General features: G+C 40.3%; 1 protein-coding gene across 1 annotated transcript; it reads left to right on the top strand.

Annotated features, from left to right (window-relative positions):
• Nucleotides 1–2,917: 2,917 nt before the first annotated feature.
• Nucleotides 2,918–7,132, top strand: LOC124866075 (mucosal pentraxin-like). The gene is made up of 4 exons (XM_047361725.1): nucleotides 2,918–2,975; nucleotides 3,770–3,872; nucleotides 3,976–4,273; nucleotides 6,681–7,132. Exons 1-4 carry the CDS (start codon nucleotides 2,918–2,920, stop codon nucleotides 6,897–6,899), a joined length of 678 nt encoding a protein of 225 aa, XP_047217681.1. The 3' UTR covers nucleotides 6,900–7,132.
• Nucleotides 7,133–11,868: the final 4,736 nt, after the last annotated feature.

Below are 11,868 nucleotides of genomic sequence, written 5' to 3'. Positions count from 1 at the left end.
TTCGTCTTTAGGTCCTGCCCAGGATGTTCATGTTTCCAGAACTCAAAATTCGTTGAGTTCAACCAAAAACAGAGAGCGTTAAAACCAAAAGAGCAAGACCCGTAACCAAAGATTTTTGACATGCGCAAATAAAAGTTTATGTTTTGCAAAAAACTTTTTTCTCTTTGTGAGAAAAAACTCTGAAAGTTTTGATCACATCTTAATATTTTTTGATTGAGATTAGTTTTTTTTTATTGAATATTATTTTTTTGATTGAGATTAGTTTTTTGTTTGATTGAATAATATTGAGACAAATTTAACTCCATACTATTGTGGTTCATCTGAACATTTCATCACCACCTGTGATGTGCGCCCAAAAGGCAGAGTCCGCCGGCTCTAGTGGGAGAGCCGGTGGACCAAAACATACCCACTCAGACGCATCGACTAGTTCTTCCAGCCACCCTGCTCTTCAATCTGGAAGCCTTGGAGATTTCTGCATTAATAGACTCTGGTTCTGAGCAAAATTTAATCAATCAATCACTAGTTAAACAAGCAAGCATTGAGACTGAACCACTCACTTCTCCCCAACAAGTTGTGGCCCTAGACGGGAGAGTGCTTCATAAAATAACTCATCGCACCAAACCTCTCGAACTGATTCTCTCTGGGAACCATCGTGAAAGTATTGGTTTTTTTTGTTTTTCCAGTAACACATACAGGGGTTGGACAATGAAAATGAAACACCTGGTTTTAGACCACAATAATGTATTAGTATGGTGTAGGGCCTCCTTTTGCGGCCAATACAGTGTCAATTTGTTTTGGGAATGACATATGCAAGTCCTGCACAGTGGTCAGAGGGATTTTAAGCCATTCTTCTTGCAGGATAGTGGCCAGGTCACTACGTGATACTGGTGGAGGAAAACGTTTCCTGACTCGCTCTTCCAAAACACCCCAAAGTGGCTCAATAATATTTAGATCTGGTGACTGTGCAGGCCATGGGAGATGTTCAACTTCACTTTCATGTTCATCAAACCAATCTTTCACCAGTCTTGCTGTGTGTATTGGTACATTGTCATCCTGATACATGGCACCGCCTTCAGGATACAATGTTTGAACCATTGGATGCACATGGTCCTCAAGAATGGTTTGGTAGTCCTTGGCAGTGACGCGCCCATCTAGCACAAGTATTGGGCCAAGGGATTGCCATGATATGATAGCCCAAACCATCACTGATCCACCCCTGATGCTTCACTGTGGGCATGCAAAAGTTTGGGTGATACACTTCTTTGGGGCTTATCCACACCGTAACTCTCCCGGATGTGGGGAAAACAGTAAAGGTGGACTCTTCAGTGAATAATACATGTTTCACATTGTCCACAGCCCAAGATTTGTGCTCCTTGCACCATTGAAATCGACGTTTGGCATTGGCATGAGTGACCAAAGGTTTGGCTATAGCAGCCCGGCCGTGTATATTGACCCTGTGGAGCTCCCGACGGACAGTCACAGATGCGCCAGCAAGACGTGCACCAACAATTTGTCCTCTTTTGTCCTCTTATTTTCCCTGCTAAATGCTATGGAAGCAGAAAGCAGCTTTTAAATTGTTTGCTCTTTTTTTGTTTAATAAATGATGAACCTGATACAAATCAGCTCTTTTTTTTTTTTACTGGCAAGCCGTAATTTCTTTTTATCATGTCTCTATCACATTTCTTTTAACCACCAGTAAATCCTTGATTCTACTGAACAAACCTTTCACTTTTTAATGCAAATCCTTCTGTTTGCATTAAAAAGAGAAAAAAAGACAAATAAATTGAATAAAATGAAAAGAAAACAGATGCACAGTAAGACAAGTTATGAACACTCTTATCTGAATTTTATTTTCTGAGATAAGAAGAAAATCATGATTACACCCACTGCCATAAACACAATAAACATAGTAGCACGTGCATATTGAAATCAGGACACTGTAATCAAACAGGTCCAAGGACTCTCCCACATTGTGCTGTTTATGGCTTCTGTCACCTATGCTTTACTATCAGATGGTAACAATAGCTCACTTCTTAACGTCTCCTTTTGATCCTGTTTTGGTATAGGACCATTTGTAACACCCATGTTTTCATTACATTCTAGACAAACTGTACCTTTGCAACTAGTTATGTATTTCTTTGTCTTTTATATGGCCATTGAACTTCTTTCTACATCTAGAATTATATACTAAATTTAACCAAAGATATTTTTATAAGTCGATTCAGCTAATTATTCAGCTAATAATTAGCTAAAATTATTGTAGTTCCACTTTTCAAATGATCTGTCGAAAATAAATGCCGCAGGTCCTAACCTTGTATAGGCCTACTATATTTGTTTGTGAGTTGCCAAAAAAGCCAAAACAAAGTTTGTTGTCTGACTTAAGATTAGCTGAATGAATGAAAAGATTTTTGACCAAGATTAGTTGTATGAATGAAAAGATTTTTGACCAAAAAAGAAGAAAAAGAAAAAGAAATACAATTTAAAATGTTCAGTGCCATTATTAAAATAGTAATTTGAGATGTATTCAGTGTTAGTCCATGAGCAACAGTCTTTAAAATTGTGTTTAATAAAATAGATGTTTGTTAGGTCATTCTGAATGAATGCACTTGTATCCTGTCAACTTCAGGTAGTCGGGAGGGACTCCCAGGGAACCAATGAAATACAGTCATTCTACCAACAGCTGAAGTATAAAAGGGACAATCCAATAACATTGCACACAACATCCAGAAATGACATCCAAGGTAAGACATGACATACATTACATAGCAGGACCGTTTTGCAGTAATATTTCACAAACAACAAGCTCACGCTCTAAGCTTTTTACTGTACACAGTGAAAAGCTTGAACAAGTCATTATTTTTTGCTAAATATTGAAACTATCAGTGATATTTGTGGTCTATGTGGTGTGTTTTTATCTATGTTTCAGATGCTGCTCTTACTGCTGTTAGTGACATCATGTTCTGCCATTCCTAACGGTAACCCCCCCCCCCCTGATTTTTTATGATAAAACAATTGTCATTAAAGGATTATAGTGAAGGCAAGACACACACAAAAGCCTTTTCCACAAAACCGGTGGTAGTGCCCTGGCCCCCAGAGTAGCCAATCATAACAACAGCAAATCTCTTATCTTCCTGCAGTTTATTTTGATATTACCTGTCACAGAGTTTAAGTAGGTCACTGTATTGCTGGGGACTGCACTGACGATTGATTATTTCCCACTGAATCTTTTAACATTATCAGGCGATGTTAAAAAATATTCCTCTACAAGTTATTAAGTAATTAAGCAAATTAGGACTTTGAAGTGTTCAGACATGCCTATTTTTGTTTAAAACAATATTATGAAATGAAGGTGCTACTATTAAGACATCTGGTTGCAGAGATTTTGGCAGCAAAAACGATTTGTCAAGTTAGATCATTTCCATGCCCATCTATACCATCTAATATACAGATGGAGAGAAGGATTAACCATTTACTGGATGAGACCAAGCAAACAGTTTCTTTTGCAGATTCAGTTAAGAACTGGCTCTACACCAAACGTGGTATAGCATTAAAAACTTATTTGAAAATCCCTATTAGACTCAGTTTAACAGCATAGCAGATATGGGGAGATAGTGTCAGATACATAACTGTGAGCTTGAGGTCCAATTTCCATGTAGAAAACAGTTTAATTTTACCTCTAAAATATTTTAGTAAGTATTCGTTATTGTAGAGGCTTTTTAATTTTAGTTTTATTTTTTTAAAATGATTTAATAACTTCTTTCTTTTAAAGATCTTTCGAATAAGATGTTTACCTTCCCACAAGAAACCAACACAGCACACGTTAGGTTGACGACATCAAGACAAAACTTAAGGGCGGTAACTGTCTGTTTCAGGTGAGTATTAAATTTTTGAAATTATTCTAACAAACAAAAAACTATTTACAACATATATGTCTGGCTAAACATAAATATATTAATGTATTTTGCCTCAATACAGATTCTTTACAGACCTCAAAAGAGATCACGCCCTTTTTTCTTTGGCCCTACCCTCTTTTGATAATGCCTTTTTGTTTTACAATTTGGCTAAATTGGATTCTTTTCAAATATGGGTAAACAACATGGTCACAAACTTTGAAGGACTGGACTTCAAGCTGAACAAGTGGCACTCAATTTGTGCAACATGGGATTCTACCTCTGGTTTGGTACAACTGTGGTTGGATGGAGAGCCTTCAAACAGAAAATTCACCAGCTCTGGATCCAATATAAATGGACCAATTATAGTTGCTTTAGGACAGGTGCGTTTTTTTAAACACTGTGATTCAAGAAATGTTAGGTCGTCAAAAAAAAAAAAAAAGAAAAAAAAATAGAACTGTGCATTAAGCTATTTAGATATTAAATTAAATTGGTGGTGAGATGGCTTAACACACACACTCACACACACACACACACACACACACACACACACACACACACACACACATATATATGTATATATATATATATATTAAATGAAAACAAACATTTTACTAATGAGGCTAGTGAGGTCTTATTTGTTCATTTTATATTACATATTAAGATTTATTTGCATTATAAAAAATAAAGAAAATACAATCAGATAGATACAAATTAAACTATCAAAGATACAAGTCAAAACAATCACAACAACCCAGCATTATTCATAACTGACCACTTTAAAGTTTAAGAGACTGCTGCTGTAAGTGTTTTTGTGGTTCCAACTCCTCCAGAAGTACATTATGCTAATTATCAAAGATGATCAAAACTATGTTAATTTTACCAATATTCTCTGACTTTAAGGTTATTATATTTCTGTTTCACAGTGTAAATTCTGTGACATAATAAGAAATTATAGATGTATAACACAAGGTTGTAAACCCATCCACAGCTACTTTCCTTTCAGTTACTTTGATGTGTTCTGGTCCAAAGGCAGAAAAGCAATTAATGTTGGTGAAATTTATTCAAAGTTTATGAGGATTTCACATTGACATGAAATTAATTGAGACTTGCCAAAAGTTGTAAAGTGTAATCTCTTCAATAGAATCATTGGTTACGGTTTTAATCCTGAGGACCACATGTTTTATTTTCAAGATGAGAGCCTCTTTCCCAAACAGTTGGTGGCAGAACAAAACATTAGTCAACACTCCTGCAACTGGAGTTGTCATCTGCTTACCTTCAGCAGACTAATGTTTATTACTGGCCTGGTTTGGTACCCCACAGTGAGAACGCACCCAAAATATATGTGTGAAAAATATAATGTACGCCCATACCAAGGCTATTCTTAGCACAGCAGTTTGGGGTCTATTTCTGAGCCTTGGGATCTTTACTAGAGTTATTCTCACTTCTCTCTCTGTCTGTTTTCTGTCTGGTTACTGTGAGTAAAAAAACCAAAAAGAAAAAACAAAGTTTTCTTTGGAAAAAAGCTGCTGGTAGTTGAAATGCACTTACAAACAGAAAACAACTCTTAATTAATCCTCGTCGTACTCCTCGTCTTCCGCTTTACCTGGGACCGGGTTGTGGGGGCAGCAGACTCAACAGAGACACCCAAATGTCCCTCTACCCAGACACCTCCTCCAGCTCCTCCGGGGGGAGCGCAAGGCGTTCCCAGGCTAGCCGAGAGACATAGAACCTCCAGCGTGTCCTGGGCCGTCCCCTGGGCCTCCTCCCAGTGGGACGTGCCTGGAACACCTCCCAAGGAAGGCGTACAGGAGGCATCCGGTATAGATGCCTGAGCCATCTCAACTGGCTCCTCTCAATGTGGAGGAGCAGCGGCTCTACTCCAAGCCCCTCCCGGATGGCCGAGCTCCTCACCCTATCTCTAAGTGAGTGCCAGCCCACCCTACAGGGGAAGCTCATTTCACCCGCTTGTATCAGGGATCTCGTTCTTTCGGTCATGACCCAAAGTTCATGGCCATAGGTGAGGGTAGGAACATAGACCGACCAGTAAATTGAGAGCTTCGCATTCGGCTCAGCTCTCTCATCACCACAATGGACTGGCACAGTGCTCCCATTACTGCGGCAGCCGCACCGATTTGTCTGTCGATCTCCCGCTCCATTCTTCCCTCACTCGTGAGCAAGACCCCGAGATACTTAAACTCATCCACTTGAGGCAGGAACTCCCCTCCAACCTGAAGAGGACAATCCACCCTTTTCCGGTCGAGAACCATGGCCTCGGACATGGAGGAGCTGATCTTCATCCCAGCCGCTTCACACTCGGCTGCGAACCGCTCCAGCACATGCTGTAGCTCTTTGCTAGAGGGGGCCAGCACGACCACGTCATCTGCAAAAAGAAGAAATGAAATCCACTGGTCCCCGAACCAGACCCCCTCCGGCCCTTGGCTGCGCCTAGAAATTTAGATATTTAAGACTAAAATTTAATGCAGTTTATTTTGCCAAATAACAAAGAATGCCTCTATTCCTTTTGATTAATATTTTGGTTAATATTCCATTCATTGGAAACACAAGGATTACAATGTTCATCTTTAAACTTCAATAAAAAACCAAAACTTTTTGGTAAGGGTACAAAGTATTGGTAGGCATGTCAACATGTCTAATAAAACGTCTGCATCAGTATAAATCTTTCAAAATGTATGTTTATAGAATACCGACTTCTGCAGCTTCTGATGGTTTAATGGTTGTGATTGTGCTGTGTGATTATTGCATCTCAGCCTTCTTTTTTGCTTACAGGAGCAGGATACACATGGTGGTGGTTTTGATGCCAAACAATCATTTGTTGGCATGATGTCAGATGTCCATATGTGGGATTACAAGCTTTCTTCCTGTGAGATCCATAGATATGTGGATGAGTTCGGTTTTACAGAAGGAAATGTGTTGAACTGGAATGCACTGGAATTCCAAATTATAGGAAGAGTGCTGACAGAGAATAAACTGGATGTTTGTCAGTAAAGCGCATCTGTTGTATATTTTATATAATGCATAATAATTGGTAAACTATTTGTTAGGAACAAAAAATATTTCTTATACAAAGTACAAAATTAGTTTAACTGTGTCATTTTCATTCTAAGATCAAACATTTTTTATTCATTACACTAATTCAGACCTTTCTGACCATTCTGTCATGTTTGCAATTTAAATGTTGTACCATTTTATTTCACAAAATTTTTTTTTTATTAAATTTGTTACCCTGAATCTTTTAAATCACTATATGCTGTTTGATGTATTTGCTTTGCTGTTACATTTACAACTTAACTTAAAACTTAAACTTAAAAATCTGAAAATTATGGTAAAAACATTAAATCTTTATAATTTCTTGAAGAATTAAGATTTTTAAAGTAGTAGTTATTTCCTTGATTGAAAAAAGTAAAAGTAAAACCACTTTTATGGTGACTAAATAGATTCATATAGCTCAAGGTTAAGATACCATCAAATTGTATTTTCTTTTTCTTTTTAAATTTTTTTATCATGACCATTGGGTAGATCGAGTAACAGGTGCTGAATTATCTTTCTAAGCAATCAAAAATTTGTATTTTTTTTAATTAAAATGTTCTATCCAGGGTTAAACATTTTTTTAAAATGTGCACTTTTGTCCAAAAATAATTTTAATTGGAAGTATAAAAATATTTTAGCCAGTTCCTTTGCAAAAACTGGAGAGTGGTCTACAGGTCTTTATATCCACCTCATTAAAAACGAGGGCTCATGGTTCTGAACCTCAAATTATATTACTGGATTACCTTAATAAGATTGTTTTATTACCATTTCCTGTGTTGGCATTTTAGGCATAACATTCGCAGAAGCTAGTTGCCTACATGTGCCTGAGCCAGAGTATTCTAGTTCTCTTCAAGAACCAATTATGTATTGCTATGGTCTAAAGTACACTGCTCAAAAAATCTAAAGGGAACGCTCAAATAACACACCCTAGATCTGAATAAATGAAATATTCTCACTGAATTCTTTGTTCTGTACAAACTTGAATGTGCTGACAACAAAATCACACAAAAATCATCAATGGAAATCAAATTTATTAACCAATGGAGGCCTGGATTTGGAGTCACACACAAGATTAAAGTGGAAAAACACACTACAGGCTGATCCAACTTTGATATAATGTCCTTAAAACAAGTCAAAATGAGGCTCAGTATTGTGTGTGGCCTCCACGTGCCTGTATGACCTCCCTACAACGCCTGGGCATGCTCCTGATGAGACGGCGGATGGTCTCCTGAGGGATCTCCTCTCAGACCTGGACTAAAGCATCCACCAACTCCTGGACAGTCTGTGGTGCAACGTGACATTTGTGGATGGAGCGAGACATGATGTCTCAGATGTGCTCAATCAGATTCAGGTATGGGGAACGGGCGGGCCAGTCCATAGCTTCAATGTCATCATGTAGGAACTGCTGACACACTCCAACCACATGAGGTCTAGCATTTTCCTGCATTAGGAGGAACCCAGGGTCAACCGCACCAGCATATGGTATCACAAGGGGTCTGAGGATCTCATCTCGGTACCTAATGGCAGTCAGGCTACCTCTGGCGAGCACATGGAGGACCATGCGGCCCTCCAAAGAAATGCCACCCCACACCATTACTGACCCACTGCCAAACCAGTCATGCTGAAGGATGCTGCAGGCAGCAGATCGCTCTCCACGGTGTTTCCAGGGTCTGTCACATCTGTCACATGTGCTCAGTGTGAACCTGCTTTCATCTGTGAAGAGCACAGGGTGCCAGTGGCGAATTTGTCAATCCTGGTGTTCTCTGTCAAATGCCAAGCGTCCTGCACGGTGTTGGGCTGTGAGCACAACCCCCATTTGTGGACGTCGGGCCATCATACCATCCTCATGGAGTCGGTTTCTAACCATTTGTGCAGACCCATGCACATCTGTAGCCTGCTGGAGGTCATTTTGCAGGGCTCTGGCAGTGCTCCTCCTGTTCCTCCTTGCACAAAGGCGGAGGTAGCGGTCCTGCTGCTGGGTTGTTGCCCTCCTACGGCCTCCTCCATGTCTCCTGGTGTACTGGCCTGTCTCCTGGTAGCGCCTCCAGGCTCTGGACACTACGCTGACAGACACAGCAAACCTTGTTGCCACAGCTCACATTGATGTGCCATCCTGGATGAGCTGCACTACCTGAGCCGCTTGTGTGGGTTTTAGAGTCTGTCTCATGCTACCACGAGTGTGAAAGCACCACCAACATTCAAATGTGACCAAAACATCAGCCAGAAAGCATAGGTACTGAGAAGTGGTCTGTGGTCCCCACCTGCAGAACCTTTCCTTTATTGAGAGTGTCTTGCTAATTGCCAAAGATTTCCCCCTGTTGTCTATTCCATTTGCACAACAGCATGTGAAATTGATTGTCAATCAGTGTTGCTTCCTAAGTGGACAGTTTGATTTCACAGAAGTTTGATTTATTTGGAGTTATATTGTGTTGTTTAAGTGTTCCCTTTATTTTTTTGAGCAGTGTACAAACTTGACAGCAAAATAACAACAATAACCCAGTCAGAGTTACCAGAGTTTTGAATTATACTCAGGACAGGAATCAAGATAGTTAAGAAAAGTTACCCTAGGAACATATTTCTTAATTCCGAACAACTTCATAAAAGGTAGGTTCCACCCAAATATATATTCTTAGAAATGTTATATTTAAAAAGCTTTCTTACATTTAAGCCAATGTTACTTTTTACATAAACAGTCAATAATGTTTAATAATAATATCTGCCAGAACTAATGTCAGATTAGACAGAATGTTCAAAGAACCATAACAAGGCCTAAGGCAGGAATAACATAAAAAAACAAGTTCATAGCAAACCTACCAGAGGCAGACTTTTTTGCACCCAAAGGCTACAAAAATTCTATGTTGATTGCTACAGTACTGTTAAAATGTAAAAAATTCTGAAATAAACGAAGAAAGAACTATTTGTAGCAGTCAGAAAGAGGTTTTGAGCAAAAAACACATTTTCCATGACTCAAAGTGCTAATAATCTTATCTATATATCAACATTTCATTTATCTAAAATATAATTCTCGTCGTTGTCTCGTCATCTTCGGTTTCATCCGGGACTGGGTTGCGATGGACACCCAGACGTCCCTCTCCCCATACACCTCCTCCAGCTCCTCCAGGGGGAGCCCAAGGCGTTCCCAGGCCAGCCGAGAGACATAGTCCCTCCGGCACTTCCTGGGATGTCCCCTAGGCCTTCTCCCGGTGGCATGCACATGGAGTCCAAAGTTCACCGGGAACAGCTCCAACTTAGTGCCGACTTAGAGCTGGTCCAGTGTTCCACGGCCGGGACGAAAACCACACTGCTCCTCCTCTCCAATACCCTGGCATAAGCCTTACCAGGAAGGCTGAGGAGTGTGATCCCACTATAGCTGGAACACACCCTCTGGTAACCCTTCTTATGGGGGACCACCACCCGGTCTGCCAGTCAAGAGATACTGTCCCCGACCACCACGCAATGTTGAAGAGGTGTGTCAACCATGACAGCCCCACAACATCCACAGACCTGAGGTACTCAGGGTGGATCTCATCCACCCCCGAAGCCTTGCCACCGTGGAGCTTTTTAACCATCTCGGTGACTTCAGCCTGGGTGATGAAAGAGTCCAAACCCGAGTCCCCCCCCTCTGATTCCACCAGAGAATGCGTGGCGGCAGGATTGACGAGATCCGCGAATGACTCTTTCCATCGCTTGATAATGTCCCCAGGTTTTCAAAAAGGTAGTGCAGGGAAACGTTAACTAAAAGCTACAAGAAAAATGACACATCGGGCTTTAATAGCATTATACTGAAGGTGAATTTTGTGGCGCCTATCGGAGGCCATTGTGCCCTTACCATTTGCCTGTATCGCCTAATAGGCCAGTCTGATTTGGTTGCAATTCCCATGTTATGGAATGCTTTGCCGCTGTAAATTAGAAGAGCCTCTTCACTAACCATATGTAAATCTGCTCTTAAGACCCACCTCTTCTCATCAGCTTTTGACATTGTTAGGGTTTTTAATATTTTTATATTGTTTATCACTTGTGTCTGCTCTAAGTGCTTTATTCCCCCACATGCCATAGACAAAGAGATAAGAGAGAAGGGTGAGTTATGCTATTATCAGCAACATCTAGGGACTGGCACCTTAAAATCAAGACACATGAACCCTAACCTTACACACACACACACACACACCCACCTTGAATGTTGTTTGAATTGTGTGTGACCAAGCATGTATAAATAAAGAGAGAGGGGGCTAATACTTCGTAGTCTGTAGTGCACAGCTACCCTTGCCGCAAGTAAAACTGACTCTGTGTCGTTCCTTACCTCTGAGTTGATTAAATAATACCTATCATTAATTTGGTCCTTCGAGCCGGAGATTGTAAGAACTAAACTGATTTTATCTTTCTTGTAGTGACTGGCGGATCTCCGGAGACAGCCTGACGTCGAGTTAAGCGCTGCCGCACAGCCGCACCTAGGCCTCGTGGCTGAAAGTCCTGGTGTGTGACGTTCGCATCTGGCCGGTGGCTTATTGTCTTGCTCGATGCCGGGCGGTCCGGGAGATCCAACAGAGTCACCTGAAAGTCAACTCAGAGGTGAGACGGTTTTAAAATACAGTACATGAGATAAGAGTAAGCGCTATAGAAATAAATGAAGAAAAGTACTTCAAAGTCATTTGGTAGTGTGTCGCCGCAAGGACACTGCATTGGATAGGTTTTATTTTGCCGCAAGGAAATAGTGATAAATTTAGGTAGGATCTCGCCACAAGGAGATCAGAGACGACTAGGTGGTTCCGCCGTAAAGTGAACTGGACAATTTGGTTGGTAACATTCCGCCGGAAGGGAATGAAATTAAGTGTTGAATAATGAAGAGAGCTCATAAACTAAGCTAGGTCGACCATACATATTGCTGAAGGGACATAAATATGTTAAAATACTAACTGTGTGAGTGCTA

The sequence above is a fragment of the Girardinichthys multiradiatus genome, chromosome 3 (assembly GCF_021462225.1).
Source record: "Girardinichthys multiradiatus isolate DD_20200921_A chromosome 3, DD_fGirMul_XY1, whole genome shotgun sequence".
Taxonomy (NCBI): domain Eukaryota; kingdom Metazoa; phylum Chordata; class Actinopteri; order Cyprinodontiformes; family Goodeidae; genus Girardinichthys; species Girardinichthys multiradiatus.
The sequence above is the reverse complement of the archived record's forward strand: the minus strand, read 5'-3'. Positions and strand labels throughout refer to the sequence as shown.

Bases quoted from the DNA above. Each gene is read 5' to 3' on its own strand.
- LOC124866075 (XM_047361725.1), top strand. From the start codon at position 2,918: ATGTTTCAGATGCTGCTCTTACTGCTGTTAGTGACATCATGTTCTGCC. The intron at 2,976-3,769 runs GTAACCCCCCCC...TTTCTTTTAAAG, and splicing joins ATGTTCTGCCATTCCTAACG to ATCTTTCGAATAAGATGTTT. The intron at 3,873-3,975 runs GTGAGTATTAAA...GCCTCAATACAG, and splicing joins GCGGTAACTGTCTGTTTCAG to ATTCTTTACAGACCTCAAAA.